Source organism: Eptatretus burgeri, chromosome 2 (genome assembly GCF_056783735.1).
Source record: "Eptatretus burgeri isolate ZD-2024b chromosome 2, Ebu_testis_v1, whole genome shotgun sequence".
Classification (NCBI taxonomy): Eukaryota; Metazoa; Chordata; class Myxini; order Myxiniformes; family Myxinidae; genus Eptatretus; species Eptatretus burgeri.
This window is the reverse complement of record NC_140962.1, coordinates 143,066,453-143,083,258: the sequence shown is the minus strand read 5'-3', so window position 1 is coordinate 143,083,258 and position 16,806 is coordinate 143,066,453. Positions and strand designations below refer to the sequence as shown.

Below are 16,806 nucleotides of genomic sequence, written 5' to 3'. Positions count from 1 at the left end.
CGATCCGATCAAAATTACTAAAAAAAAAAAGGGTTTCGTCGACTCCCCTGATTTGCGACAAAGTGACCTTGACCTGTGACCTTGACCTTTGACCTTGACCTTCAAAATTTTGAGTGCTGAAAGGGACCTCTATAGGCCTCTGATATGCGAAGTTACAAAAATTTCCAATGATAACTGTGCTCTGCAGAATTTTTTATAAGTGATTACAGACAAAAAAAAAACAAAAACATACAAGCTGACTAACATATCTTGCAAAAACTTCGTTTTGGCAAGATAAAAAATTATTCACCGTTTATAATAAAGTCTTTTTCTTTAAAACACAGTATATATTTAAAGTAATAAACAAATGACTTTCAATGTTTATATCAGCACAATTTATTTTATGTTTTGGGGTTTTTAAATGCTCTCTTCGATGTGTTTTTACAACCAACAAAACCAACTGGGACAAAGAATAGTTGCTGGTGTACGACTCATTGGGCTTCGTGCTGTCCAATCAATTAGAAGTGCATCAGAATCAGACAAACAATTGTATTCTCGAAGATTTAGATCGATCCTAGACTTGGTAATAAAGTATTTAGAATTAAAGAGGATTCAAAATACAGAGTAGAAGTAGAATTGATATTTATTAAAACAGAAGGCACAACAAAAAACACACAAAAAACAAAGCGTTTCAGCTTAACCAGTTAGGAACACGAGTCAGTGTAGCATCTTCTATTCGCACCAGTTCTTTGGAATTTTTTACAAGTTGAGTTTCTCTGGTTCGTTGTTGTATCCACTTGTGAGTTTCACAAGGTGGGTGGAAGTTCTTCCAGAACTCAAAATCTCCACCTCCTTTTTGGTAAAGGATCACGATTCATGAACTAAAATGTGATATTTCGTTCTCATAGCCTCGTTCCAAGGGCTCTTTTCCGAATCTTCACTGAACCTCTGACAGCCTCCACTTGTAACTCGTTTGGATTGATATTCCCCGGAATGATTTTTAAGTATTTGGTCAGGGTTTTCTTCATCATTCCTGAAGCTCCAACTCTCACTGGTATAATTTCACCTTTCTTCAATTACCAAATCCTCTTGACCTTATTTTTCAGATCCTGGTATTTGGTCATTTTCCTGATTTCTGCAGAATTTTGTGCAAAGTCATTGGGAACTGACACCTCGATCAACAATGCCGATTTTTCCTTTTTGTGTCGGAGCACTATGTCTGGGCCCAATGCTTTGTTTGCAATGTCCACACTTGATGGGATAATCTCATCATACGAGAGCACAATTTGTTCATTTTGACGGATCGGATTTGGTTTGTGTTTCCATGATTGCTCTGGGACCGGGATGTTGAAATGTTTACAGATGTGCCAGTGGATTACTCTACAGACACTGTCATGTTATTCTGTGTGGAGCTGCTCTGACATGAGTTTTTTTGCATCTCGAAAGGTGACTGGTACTTTCTGTTTCTACCCGACAAAACATGCGTGTGTCCGATTGGCTCAATTCCGCTATCTTATTAAAAGCATTCGTGTAGTGTCCTTGGTCTTGGGCATTCCAAAGAGCCTTCCTTGTCAATCCCTGTCCTGTCAAGCTCTTTTTAAAATCTTCCTGCTCTTTTGTCATTCTCCCATTTGTCAGATTATATCTGCTGATTTTTTTTTTGCAGTTTTCCTTTTTTTTTCTTTGTATTCATCCTTCTCCATATGCACTCTTTGATGTCGAGCTAAATGTGATGGACGATTAAACGCCTTTTCGCACACTGAACACTTGTGGAGTTTCTGATCAGTATGTATTTTTTTATGTTGATACAAATTTGACAAAAACCCAAAGGCCTTCTTGCATTGTAAACACTGGAAGGGTTTCTTTCCAGTGTGCACTACTTCATGTTGTGAAAGGTTTGTAGAAGAAGCGAATCCCTTTTTACACACAGTGCACCAGTATGGAACTGCGTGTATTTTTTTATGTTTGGCCAAACGTTTTGAAGAATCATATACCTTCCTGCATTGTAAACACTTGAAGGACTTCTTTCTTGTGTGTATTCTTTGATGTTCAGAAAGATTTGATGACCAAGTGAACCGCTTGTTGCACACAGGACACTCGTAGAGCTTCTCGCCGTTATGCATTCTTTGATGTTCTGATAAATGTGATGACTGATTAAACACCTTCTTGCATATAGAACACTTGTAGGGTTTCACCCTTGCATGCAATTTTTTATGATAATATAAAGATGACGAAGAAACAAAGGTTTTGGAGCACACAGAACACTTGTAGGATTTCTTCCCGGAATGTATTCTTCGATGTCGAGATAACGTTGATGAACAAGCAAACTTCTTGTTGCACACAGGACACTTGAGGAGGTTCATTCTCGTGTGTATTCTTTTGTGTTCGGTTAAATGTGACTTCTGATGAAACACCTTCTTGCACTCAGGACACTCGTGAGGTTTCTTCCTGGTGTGTATTCTTTGATGTCGAGATAACGATGACGAACAAGAAAACTCCTTATTGCATACAAGACACTCGTGGGGTTTCTTCCTGGTGTGTATCCTTTGATGTCGAGGTAACGATGACGAACAAGCAAACTCCTTGTTGCCCACAGGACACTTCAAGGCTTTGTCCGCGGTGTGTATCGTTTTGTGTTCAGATAAATGTGATTTCTGATTAAACACCTCTTTGCATACAGAATACCTGAATGGTTTCTCCTCTTGGGGGTTTGGGTTTTTGGGTTTCTCCCCAGTATGATTTCTTTGATGTTTGGATAGATATGAAGAAGTAGTGAATCCCTTGTTACACACAGTACACCTGTGTGACGTCTCACTTGTGTGCATTTTTTCACCTCTTTTTAAATGCGATGAGGTGAAGTCTTCATTGCCAACAGAAAGCTTGTGTGGTTTATCACTTTTGCGTCTCCCCATCGCAGGATCCTTTTACACCCGATGCAGTTGCAGGGTTCTCCACACTTCGTCAAATACCTGCACGCTGAATAAAAAGAAGGTGTGTGGAAATCTGTAAGGCTTGGGATATAGGGGCCTCCTCGGCCTCAAGCTGCTGGAGCTATCATTGTATTCTCTTACGTATTCACAGCCATTTTAGGCAACAAAATATGTTGCAACTCATCAATATTTATGGATGTAAGTTAGGAAATGTTATTGTATATGTACATTAAATGTATATCATTTCACTCAATGAAGTACGACTCACTGTCAGAATAGCTTATGCTTCAAATAATAATAACTAGAAGTCGCAACGTCCCAGATATGCCTCCGCCCACATTATTACATCATGATACATATTTGGACCAGGTTTGATTTAAATCCCTTCATCTGTTCTCAAATATCACATTTTTACCTGACATGACCTTTGACCTCTTGACTCCATAATCTAATCAGTTTATGTAGACATCATTATGCATACTTATACCAAGTTTGACTAAGATCCCTTCAACCGTTCTTAAGTTATCAGGGTAATGAAAAACCTAACACAGACTATAACCTTTGACCTTTTAATGCTGCTGTCTAATCAGTTCATCTTTGTATCATATTGTATACTTATACCAAGTTTAGGCAAAATCCCATCACTGGTTCACAAGTTAGTGCGATAACACAATTTTTACCCAACATTACCTCTGACATTAAAAAAAAAAAACAATATCTGGCTGCCAAACCATGTGACCGATGCCATCAGTTTTTTTCCCCCCATACCATTAGCCCTAGATAACTCTCAAAATTTTTCATAGTGATCGGATAAATAATTTGACGTATGCAATTATGACGTCATAATGAAGCCACCTATGACATCATCAAAAAATTTAATAAACCAATGTCACCCTGCATCTTGCCAAAAGGTGACCACGTGTGACTTCTTTAAGGTCACACTGAGGTGAACAGAGCTGCTATCCACCAGGAGCGACTCCTTGAGGAATATCTGCCAACGAGAGATTCTGATGAGAATCGTTCTACAGAGTAACCATGAAAAATATGCTTTTGCCTCATAACGTCACCAAATGACGTCATAATGTCTCAAGCTTGACATATCTCGAAAGCACTCATCGAGGTGTTCAATTTGAGGTACTACACGATATGGTTCCTAAAACTTGAAAATTTGACCTTGGGGTCAAATATGTTTGACCTCAGGCGCTAACCATGAAGGTCAAGGTCAATCGCCACCAAAAATTAATCAGCTGAGTGCCAGACCATGAACTATATTCCCATGAAGTTTGAAGACGATCCGATCAAAATTACTCAAAAAATAAGGGTTTCGTCGACTCCCCTGATTTGCGACAAAGTGACCTTGACCTTTGACCTTGACCTTCAAAATTTTGTGCACTGAAAGGGACCTCTATTGGCCTCTGATATGCGAAGTTACACAAATTTCCAATGATAACTGTGCTCTGCAGAATTTTTTATACGGGATTACAGACAAACAAACAAACAAACAAACAAAACAAAAAAAAACATACAAGCTGACTAACATATCTTGCAAAAACTTCGTTTTGGCAAGATAATAAATAAAAAACAAGCTGTTTCCCACGCAGAGTACTTCACACATGCCAAGTTTCAATTTTTTCCTTGGTGCGGTTTCGGAGATACAGAGGTCCAAAGTTTTTCCATCAAGGCTGCCAAACCACGTGACCTATGACGTCATAATTATCATTAAAACATTATACATGGGTAGTCGCACCAATAATGAAATTTTCCTGTCAATCACATAAGCAGTTGCAGAAAAAACAGAAAATTAGCACGGACAACCCGAAAAAAAAATGGCTCCGGCAACTTCGTCAGCGGAGGCATAATTTTTTTTCATTTTTTAAGGTAAAAAGATTTACAGGTTTATAAGTTGGTTTCTTGGTAGATTATTTTTGAAGACTTGTGTTGTAGTAAACCTATGGATTGTCTGAGCCATCCCATCATCAGAAGTCAAGCAACTTCCTGATTAAATTACTTTCGAGAGCAAGCCTTTAAGTTGGATATGGCCATCCCGACTTAGAACATTCACATGCACACCTTGAGTGCAACTACCAAGTTTCACCTCATTTCTTCTCACAAACACACGTTTTAATACATTCCCCCCACATCTATGATGACTATAGTTGGCATCTATTATATAATGTAAATCATGGTGAGGAGCATGATATCAAAATGAGATCTATTTTAAACGTATAAATACAACATGGAATCGGTTCTTTTACGGCTCGAGTTCACGGCCAGAGGATTATCACAAAGTTGAACAAACCATACCAGTGCTAATAAGAGTAACATCGACTGAAAGTCTTTGAACAAAAGTTGTAGTGCAATGCGATCAAAGGAATTAAAGAAAAGCCTACATTTAACATTGTGACCTAAATAACCTTCAAATAATAAACTTCAAAAACGTCCAAAATAAACTTAAATTTAATTATCGGTGGACTCGCTGAAATAATTCCTTAGAGTTCCACTGTCCGTTCTGAGTCGAAGAGGTAGGCGTTTCAAACCCCGGCCAAGTAATTTGTTGTACCGACAATTAAAAATGGTACATGGTACTTCCTTGCTTGACGCTCAACATTTAGAAAGGCTCGAGAACAGACATATAGAGGGACAGAGGGGAAGGGGAGTGGGAGAGGAGAAGAAAAGGAGAGGAAAAAGATTAAAAAAAAAGAGAAGAGAACAGAAAAGAGAAGAGAAGAGGAGGGGTGGGGGGAGTTTCCTTGTATTATATTTCACAGGCAGGATTTGCCCACTTTTTAGACAAATTGTACCTCTGCCGCCCGACATTGCCCCACTATTTCGCAGTGGATGGAATAAGTCGCTCAGAGATTTGGCTCCGAGTGAAACCAGGAGTGCAACAAAATTAACCTTTTCAAAGTCCATGAAATAATTTAAAATCGATAGATTAATTAAACTTTTCCCATCACTGGGGACGGATACTTTTGCGAGTTATACTATAACAGAGAATTCATGCATTTTAGAATGATTTATACATCAAGCTAAAGAAAATCTATGAAGGGAAGTGCGAGTTGATAACTGATCAATTCCATCACAAGCAATGTTCAAGGAGAACGCGCGCATCGGTGCGTGCACTTTCTCTGCGAACGCCTCGACAAGCCAAGAAAGCGTTATGGTTTCACTACGAGCTGGGTGTCCGAGTATCGACATGGCATGAAGGCAAAGCCAACATATCTCCAAAGAATAACCTTAATCGTTGTTTGTAAATAATACAAATAAAATGTTGTTCAGGTTCAGATCTTTATCTTGAGAGGACGATCCATCCAGAAAAATCAGAATCATCAGTCACTTTCAGATCTGAAACAAAAAACTGTCAGCGGAGGCATAAAAGCGACAGCGGAGAAGACTTTTTTTTCTTTCTTTCCACCCATCACACGACGATTGGCAGCACAACTCTTTGACAAGTCTAAATGCAACGTTGTTTTTTTATTTGTTTGTTGAAATTCCCCCAAAACAAGGGTGAAAGCTACTCAAGGTTTTTGGGTTTTATACAGTACGTATTGTAGTCGGTCATCCCACCGACTCCAATCTGCTCATTCCCGAATAATTGCCAAAATCGGCCAAGCACTTTATTTTATCATTCAAATAAACTTTGACATTACTGAATCAAAAGACATTGTCACAAGCTCAAAAGACTGTCACACGAAAGCCATTCTCATAAAACCATCTTGAACCAAGCAAATACACAGAAGTAACAGTTCACCAAAATGCGACGGCACAATCTCCAGATTATGCGAGAACATCGAGATCTTGTATCAAGCAAATCATTATGCACTTGACGGTGTAGTGAGCAGAAGAGGCAGTCATACCGAATGCAGAAGTATATGCTATAGGTTATTTATAATGCAGTGATGCTTACAAACCTGCTTTCTTTGGTGTCTGTGCAACGCATACCAGTTTGGATCCCAGTTCGGAACGCCGTAGGCAATTCAGAATCAAGGCATTTATTTTGTGATGCAGAGTCAAGGCTCGTGGAAGCGTTAGAACACAGATCAAATCAGGACGCAACGTAACAAAAGGAACAACATAAAGAGAAGAGGCAAGTACAAACAGCAGGGCTAAGGGAGCATTTGAATTATTACTGACAAGGGATGTGGGGGTAAGGTTGAGTGGTAGTGGGAAATGTAAGGGGCAGACAAGATCAGTACAGAAGCAAAAAAAACAATTTCTCTTTGGGGGGGGGGGGGTAAAGGTATATAAAAGATCATGGCTTTAGATGGGGGATCATCTGAGATGGTGGTGAACAGCTGTCTTGAAGGCTTCCATTGAGAGTCACACGTTGGCTTCGAGAGTAGAGCAAGACAGTAATCCGACAGTGGAGTTGGCCTTCGATACCATAGGCAGAATTTGTAGAGCAAGACAGGATGCCAGACTGTATCGAAAGCGCGAGATATGTCTAGAGATGACTCTGATATCATGTCTGACATAGAGGACCTCCATCCATTGCTGGGAGAGTAGAAGCAGCATGTCCAAGGTAGCATAACCTCATCCAAAACCAAATTGGTGATTTTAGATGAGGTCGTGGGAGAAAAATAATGACTTCATATCAACTGCGATGACAGATTGCACGACGTGGCTGATTGGAAGGAAACTGATTGGAATGGTGTGAAGGGGGTCAGTTCAGTCAGGTCAGGTCAGTTACACCCTTTCATGTAATGCAGTGATTCTGGCAGATTTCCAAGCAGATTGAATATGATTGAGGGTCGCTCACCTGCATTTTTACCTCCGCACCTAAAGTCGAGGTTATGTTTTCATCCCTTTCTATAAGCCTAGTATGGGCTTCGTGGTTAGGGTGGCTGGATTGAGATCCTAGGGTCCTGAGTTCGAGCCCTTCTGGCCGCTGACTTAACACCAAGGGGATGACAAAACCTTCCATCCTTCCGAGGTGGGTGAAATGAGCACCAATATACTGGTAATAGGAGCACTGAATCAGCACACCCCTAACCAATGATGCAACCAGCAGCTGAAGGCCCTGTCACACCTTGACGATTTAGCCAACGTATGCCTGACGTACGCAAAATTGGGCAAAAACGCCGGCACACATCGAATACGTTATGGGTAAGTTTGTATACGTTAAGAGCACGCTGAAAAACACTGCCATACGTTGTAGTACGCTGGCTTTCATCGTTGTACTTTGCGGTTGTCCTCAAATTTTCGCATGCTTGAAATTTTACGACGTATGCCAGCGTATGACTCACACGTTCCGCTACACTGGCCATAAGTTGTAGGCACATTATGCGATCGTTGACACACGTTACTTGCAAGTTACTCATAAGTCGAAACACGTCGAGGAAATGATTAGCGCACCTGAAACTTATTTATAACCTCCGAGTAACGTGTTGTAGGCACGTTACTTGTAAGTTACTCATAAGTAGAAACACGTCGAGGTAATGCTTAGCGTACCCAAAACTTACTTCTAACCTATGAGTAAGATGCTTTGAACCTACGTGTAACGTACCTCCAACGCATATTGACGTATGTAGATTGTAGACGTATTTGATTGACGTCTTCCGGACGACCACAGAACTTACTGAACGTGTTTCTAATTTACAGCTACCGTATAATGGCGTATTGGCAACGTTTAAAAAAAAAAAAAAAAACTTCCGATATTTTGTCACGTGCCGTTACGTCACGTCCGATTGCCTCTTCAGTTTGCTCATGTCTTATTCTTAGTTCCTCCTCTGTGAATATTTTCTGTTTGAGGATATTGTCACGTCGACGTCGAAACTTAAAAGCAAATGTCCGAATATATTTTAAAATTCGTGATAGACTAATAAAAAAAAACAACAACAACAACTTCAGATATTTCGTCACGTGCCTTCACGGAGCCAAGGAGAAGAAAAGAAAATGTGCCTTGACGGAGAAAATAAGTTTCGGGTATTTTAAACATTACCTCGACGTGTTTCGACTTATGAGTAACTTACAAGGAACTTGTGTCGACGTGGATCAACGAGCGCATATCGTGCCTACAACTTATTCCCAGCGTAGCGGAACGTGTGAGCCATATGGCGAGTACGCCGTAAAATTTTCAGCATGCTTGTAATTTCACGACGTACTAAACGTAACACGAAATATGACAGCGTACTTCACCGTTTTTCAGCGTGCTCTTAACGTATACACAATTTACCTATACCGTATTCGACGTGTGCCAGCGCTTTAAACACATTTTTCATAGGTCGGCATACGCTGGCTAAATCGTCAAGGTGTGACTGCGTGGTTGACACTTCCAATTCTCAGGCGGTTATGATTTAAATCGGCGTGCGGCAGGTTTTTAACAGGCTACGCCACGAGTTCGTCGGCAATACGTGCAGCGCGCTATGCCCAAGTTAAACTATTTTTGGGCATAGGTTGTGAACGCCGACAACAGGCTAAGCATTTGTTGGTATAAGTTATCTCGAAGACAACGAAACGTTCTGTGCCCGTTACTAATATGTTATGCATACGACGAACACGTTATGAATACAACCAAAACTTTAAAAAACATCAAAATTTCAGCGTACGCCAATGTTTTACATACATTTTTATACGTTGCCATTGCTGGCTAAATCGTCAAGGTGTGACAGCACCTTAAGAAAGGCAGCACACGAAGGGAACTCCTTTCTGTTTGTTTGTTTGCAGGATATCTCAAAAAGTAGTGGACGGATTTGGATGAAACTTGGTGGATAGGTTGGGTGTGTCGCAAGGACAAATTGATTTGATTTTGGTGAAGATCCGAATCCGGATCAGGATATGAGAATTATTTATTTTTTAAAGTGATTCTTCACCATTGACAGATAGAGCCAAAAACGATATAGTCCTGTGTTGCATGATATTTCAAAAATGTATCGGGCCCGATATGTTCTCGTGGATCAGGCATTATGTGGCGGCGGCATGAGCACTCGGGAGAGCGCCCTTCGAGTTCCAATTTAAAATCATTTTGCATTTTTAATACTTAATAATCAGATATCATTTTGTTTCATATCCTACGACATGAATTGCTGAGGTTCTAAAAGTTAAATGTTGGATCTTTGTGTCAAAATATGCTCAATCGTGTTGATTGTGTTATGAAAGGCAATTTACACCAACAATGTATATATCGCATGTGAAGCAGATGGAGAATCGCTTCCTGTACGTAACGTGTCCTTCGTTAACACTAATTAATCTCTCTTGACTCGTGTGTAGTTTTTTCTGAAAGAGAATTTGTGATGAGTTACGCAAGTGTTTCAACTTCCTCCACAGTGAAAATTCTGCTGAATGATGAAATACTTTCAGGGAACTTCGAATTTGAACATGTTTCTTTGAGAAATCGTGTTTCTTGTGGTCCCATATGTAAACCATCATGTTTTCTTTAATTACATAATCATCCCAAGGACTAATGACATATAAGTTCTTGTGGGTATTCTTCTTGCAGATGGCCAACATGAGAATAAAAACCACTGAAATCAATGACTATCTTAATGGCTTTTCAGAGTTAAACTTTCTGACTGTCCCATACGTAACGTCGGTGAATTCTTGGACTTGCCCATAACATTCTCTTTGTTAACTCCCCCACCACCATCCTCGCTCCACCTCTGTGCCATCCTCGCTTCGCTTCTTCGCCCATTAACAAGCGCAAGTCGAGAACTCCTCCCCTTGCGTCCTCCCAAACACCCTTCCCATTCACCCCCCCTTCAACTCACTGCCACCCCACCCAGCCAGAGTGTGTAGCGATGTCTGGTGAGGCGCCACTCTCCCCCCTCCCCCCATTCCTAGCTCCTCCCTTCCTCCACCCTCCTGTCTCCCCTCCACCTCTATCTCTCCCATCCTCACGCCACCTCCCCCATCCCTCCTCCACCTCACGCAGGATTTCCACTTTTTGGGAAATTCCCCTATTTTAGGGAAATTTCACCACTACCCGGAAATTTTTAGGGAAGGGCAACAAGTTAGGGAAATTTTCAAAATATCTATAAATTGATCAAATTTCGATGAATTAGGATTATTTGCAAGAGAAAATAATGGAAGTAATCAACTGAATTTAAAAAGATAGCAATATGCGCATTTGCCATCGGCCGCTTACGCCAATGAGGGTGGAGTCACGTTTTGCGTGCTCCATTTACGTGTGGAAGAATCAACCGTTCCCAGAAGCTGGAAGTACACGTGCTTTTTCTCTCATCCTCATGTCTCAGCACTCAGCAGTTTCAAGTGGGCAGTCTATATGAACACGTGAAAGGTCAGTTTATCCTTTCGTCGGCAATTTTTGGTCTTCTTGTAATTTTTTTCAGAACCTTATGCGAGTCTGTTATAACTTTAGTAGCTTAGATGAATGACTTGACAAGTGACATGGTTCAAATCAAGTCAAGGGTTGACCAGTCCGTTCCTCAACGAAACGACAACGAAAACTTGTTTTGTTGAGAACCTTTACCACAGCACAGATTTTAAAAAATGAAAATGATCAGCTTTTGTCAGAAATGATTTTCCAGTATTGTTTGCGCTGATTGATATTTCTATTGCTTCTCCGAGAGCAGAATGTTTGAAACTAGGTCAAATTATGGGTCTACGTTTTTAAGTCCTTTTGGCACTTGCCTTGCCCTGCCCGAACCTACCTGATCAATGGCGACACTGGCCGAGCCCGTTCATTTCAAAGTGTGTTTCGTGTCCTAGTTTTTGCTTTTCATTTCATTTCCAGATCAAGCAGTTGGGAATTGAATAATGTCGGATAAAAGGGTGCATCCCATTCCGGCATCTATTGAAAAAGTACCTCCTGCGAAAAAGCATTACCAGCAGAAATTTGCAGATGCTTGGCTGAAAGTGCCGGAATTCAAACCATGGCTTATGAAAAAATGGGCAGAAAATGTAATGGTTCGTACGAACCGTTCTGTAAAATTTGCAGAACATGTGTCGAGTGTCATAAAACCGCACTCATGCGCCACCTTTCAAGCAAGCGCCACGCTGAGGCCGCGAAAATGGAAGCTGATCTACAGAAGTCTCAGCCAACTGAACATGACGCTTTCATTGGCCTTGATAGAAAGGCTGCAGCCATGGAAATTAAAACGTCAGCGTTTATTGCAGAGAACAATTTGCCCATCTCTGTGTGAGCCATTGATTGACCTCATGAAAGACCTTTTCCCAAGTGACGCAGCATTGAAAAAAGTCACATTGGGAAAACAAAAGTGCACTAATGTGGTACGGCAAGTGCTTGAACTTACCATTGCGGATGAGGGTGTGGAGAATCTTCGAAGCCACAAATTCTCCATCATACTGGACGAAACAACGGATCGAGCGACGACCACGCAGCTCGCAATTTTGGCAATTTACTTCGATATCGACGAACACAAAATGAAACAAGTGTTGCTGGACCTCAAGAACATTCCAGATGGAAAATCTCAGACAATTTACAATGCTCTTGCACAATGTCTTAGGGATAGGCACATTCCTTTCAAAAACATGGTAGGATTTTGTGCAGACACCTGTAATGTAATGTTTGGTTCGAAACAATCCCTGTCACAGCTGATTGCTCAGAATCACCCATGGGTGGTTCAGGTGAAGTGTTCTTGCCATACAATTCATTTATGCGCGTCGCATGCCGCTTCTGAGCTGCCAAAGTCGGTTGAAGACTTATGCAGAAATGTTTTCGCACATTTCTCAATGTCGTCAAAAAGACAAGGACACTTGGCACAATTCCAGGAGTACTTTGAATCTGAAAAGCACAGGATCATTCGACCGGGTGTGACAAGATGGTTATCCATGCAGGCTTGTGTTGACAGGCTCCTAGAACAATACGATAAACTAACGTGCTATTTTGAGCTGCAGGTATTCGAAGACCCAACTCATACTAACGACGCCATACTGACCAGTTTCCGCAACCAATTCACAAGAGCATATCTTGAATTCCTGTCTCATAATCTGCAGAGGCTCGTGTCTTTCAACCTATTGTTCAAGAGTAAGACACCTGCACTGCACAAATTAGAACAAGTAGTGAAAAGTCTTCTCCGAAACGGATGTGGCGACTTCATGAACATCCATTACGTTCGACAGAACGAACCGCTAATGATGGACTTGAATGATGAGAGAAATTGTTTCACTGACCAAGGTGCATATATGGGTGTGAGAGCTACAATCACTATCACTTCCATCACCTCAGATATCGGCGAGCAGCATCGTGATGTTCAACAATTTTACCTAACTTGTCAAAGCTACTTGGTAAAACTGGCGACCCAGATACAGAAACGATTTACTGATGTTGGTCAGTATGGTTTTATGGCCGTTATATCCCCATCCATTACTTACAACTTGTCAGTTCCATCATTCGCTGGTTTGTATCAGAAGCTGCCGTGATTGAAGAACATTGTAAAACTGGAGGAAGCTGACCCTGAATGGCGATCGCAAGCGGAAGAAAACGGGCTCTCCGACACTATGGGTGAACTAGAATACTGGCAACAAGTTAAAAAGTACAAAACCGTCACCGGAAAGGCAAAATACCCGGTTGTCAATCGTGGTCAGAGTGTTGTTGTCTCTGCCTCACTCTAACGCAAGCGTGGAAAGAGTTTTTAGTCAGCTGAAGCTGATAAAGACTGATCACCGTACCGCTCTGAAAGAAGAAAGCCCATTTGCCTTGATGACTACCAGACTTGAAACTGAAAAAGCAAATTTGCCACCAAACCGTACATACGCGGCCGCTCTGCAGCCCACGAATGTTATGCTTCGTCTGCACAAAAAAATGAAGGCCAATGCAAATAATGATGAGGCACGAGCGCTTCGAGAAGAGTTCCTCTTCAGAGAAAGATCTCTGAAGATCCAAGGTCTCGACATTAACAGCGCGAGCCCCGAGTAATTATTCGCGTTGGATATGTTATCTACATATGAATATTGCTGGTTCAAAGCATAACTAATGTACCATACTCAGTTTTTTTATTTGTTCTGTTTTCAAGCTGGTCGGAAACACCGCAAACTGCGGTTTAAAGTTCACAGTTATTGCCAAAGAGGCCATACACCTGTTTTTTATATTTGCTAATTTTTATTTTTCGCAATAATCCACCTGACGAAATTGTTGAATGGGAACGATCTCGGCGACGCGGACGTAGTGTTGCGGGGCCAGGTATCGGTGGCGAGCACGGCCTGTAGGGGGAGCAGTGGAGTCAGCTTCACCGAACACACCAGAATTTAGGTCTTGACCCTCGGATAAGTCCGAAAGGCACGGGTCCCTTACTGGACCATGAATCGCCAATAATTATTGGCGATAATTATATAATTATATGAATTATAATTCGACCGCGTGGGGTAGGGTCAATTGCCAAACTTCAATATACCTAATTACCCACGCAGCAAAGCTACCGGGGAATTCACACACTCAACAGACCTCGAGCGGGACGAGCCGTTACAGTGCCTGAACCGTGTGTAACCCGAGCGGAGGTTATAAAGGCCTGTCGGTCCAAATGATCAATTTACCGCTTTGCTATTTCTGAACACACACCGTGCTAAGCCAATGAAAGAAACACAGAAACGAGCTGGAACATTTAACAAAAGGGATATTTATTTATAACGGGGCAGGGAACACGCAAGAAGGCAGAGTTAACCGAATAAAAGGAATGCAATGTACAGGCAAAGGAAAGCACTTACACAATTCTACTTAACAGACTGGCCCACACACTGACACACACCCCCAAAAAATAAATGGTGGCCACGGCGTTCATTGATACCCCCAGCTCGGAGGGAAGGTGAGCTGGAGGTAAGATCTCTGGCTTGGACCTTCCCGCTTCGTGTGGTTCCCGACGATCTGGCCCGGCGGGACTCGAATCCGCAACAGGATGCCGATCCAAGCACCAGATACGGAGGGTAGCGTCGGGCGCTGGCACACTCCTCCGGTTCGCAGGCGGGCGATTCACGGCGGGAAGACTCCGGCTCGCAGGTGGGCGATTCACGGCGGGAAGACTCCGGCTGGCAGGCGGGAAGACTCCGGCTCGCAGGCGGGCGATTCACGGCGGGAAGACTCCGGCTCGCAGGCGGGCGATTCACGGCGGGAAGACTCCGGCTCGCAGGCGGGCGATTCACGGCGGGAAGACTCCGGCTCGCAGGCGGGCGATTCACGGCGGGAAGACTCCGGCTCGCAGGCGGGCGATTCACGGCGGGAAGACTCCGGCTCGCAGGCGGGCGATTCACGGCGGGAAGACTCCGGCTCGCAGGCGGGCGATTCACGGCGGGAAGACTCCGGCTCACAGGCGGGCGATTCACGGCGGGAAGACTCCGGCTCGCAGGCGGGCGATTCACGGCGGGAAGACTCCGGCTCGCAGGCGGGAGATTCATGGCGGGAAGACTCTCTCAGCCTCAACCAACGAACCCTCAGACTCTCTCACTGGGTTGCCCCCCACACAATTATATCTTTTTCTTGACAGGTGGGAAGTATCCATCTCATGTCATTCCCCTCATTGGACAGGCGTGTCTGGCGATCTCCCGGCCATCCAAGATTGGTCGGGGGGGGGGCGGAGGGGGGGGAGGTGCTCATGTCTCCTCCCCTCGACCAGGAAGTCGAGCAGCAATATGTTGCGTTGGCTCCCCATTGGCCGAGAGGCGGCAGACATGCTCGCACCCCTCCGATTGGCTGAGAGGGGCGCCGTGCCCGTATTTGGAGCGAAATCCAAGACGCCAACGTCCAAGGAAACCCTGCCTGGCACATTGGACTCCACCCACGGCTGTACTTGACACACATGCGAAAGGCCGATGGTGAAGAAGCGAAGATGGATATCGTTGTCGTTGGTAATGTAAAAATCCTAACTATAAAATAACTCAGCGCACGTATAATTAATCACCCATTAAACTTAGGACGGGACCCTAACTAGAAACACATACTTAACAATAGAGCTGATCTTTAGGACCTGGCTGTTGTGTGCACAAGGTTTCCAAATCCGCAACAGTAGAACCATACTTCCAAATTTTATGCATGGCCCATACTGCTCTTCATTTACCTTCTACTCAAGTTTTGTCCCAAATGGAATATTTTACTTAATTGTAGTAATAGAAAATAAGCCACTGTTGACTTGTATTCCAGAATTTAGGTCAGCTCAATAGCCGAGACCGGTCCCCTTCAGTGTGCGCACGAAGCAGACATTTGTATTTCCCGCCTTTTTTGTGAGCGAGGTCGAGGCAAACCTTACCGAGGCAAAATAAAATGGAACATAGAGGGAAATTTCGGGAAATTTTGTTCAAGTTCTGGGGAAATTCACTCCCGCCTGAGTGGAAGCACCGACCTTCAACCACCACTCGACCAAATCATCGACAAGGGGAACCGTAAAACGTGTTCCCAGAGGTCTTCGATCATTTACCTTCGTCTGCTCCGTAAACATCAAGAAACAAGATAAATACTCATACAACTAGAGGGGGAGCACTCGGGAGAGTGCAAAACCTCCGCCGCCAATACTGCCGGGTCACTCAAGTGAACGTTATATCTTATTCATTAAATATGTCGTGCTGACAGAGTTATAGTTCTTTTCTCCAACATTTTTTTTTGGGGTGGGGGGGGGGGGGTTGGAAATCACTTAAAACATGTAGAAATGCAAAAAAAATATTTTTTTTCACTAAATTTTTTTTGGGGAGGGGGGGGGGGTCTGGAACTCACTTAAAACATGTAGAAATGCAAAAGAAAAAATTAATTTTTCTCTTAACAATTTCTTTGGGGGGGGTTGGAAATCAAAACACGTAGAAATGCAAAAAAAAAAAAAAAAAAGTTTCTCTAAATTTTTTTTTGGGGGGGGGCCCAAGTCCAAAATCTAATGGCATGATCCTTGGACCATATCTAACCCCCCCCCCCCCCCCAAGTTTCGTCGAAATCCGTCGAGGAGTTTTTCCGTAATACTGTTCACAAACAAACAAACAGAAAGGGGTGAAAACAGTCACCTCC

General features: G+C 42.8%; 1 protein-coding gene across 4 annotated transcripts in view; it reads right to left on the bottom strand.

Annotated features, from left to right (window-relative positions):
* Positions 1-604: 604 nt before the first annotated feature.
* The window catches only part of LOC147033387 (uncharacterized), a 103,135-nt gene continuing 86,933 nt past the window's right edge, over positions 605-16,806 (bottom strand). For 3 of the 4 annotated variants that reach the window (XM_085854543.1, XM_085854554.1, XM_085854534.1), the window contains one exon: positions 605-2,955. In XM_085854543.1, the coding sequence (XP_085710669.1) occupies positions 1,614-2,891 (1,278 nt within the window). In that variant the 5' untranslated portion in view covers positions 2,892-2,955 and the 3' untranslated portion in view covers positions 605-1,613. Of the gene's footprint in view, positions 2,956-3,802; positions 3,892-16,806 lie in introns of those variants that run through there. The other variant, XM_085854559.1, reaches the window with a different exon arrangement.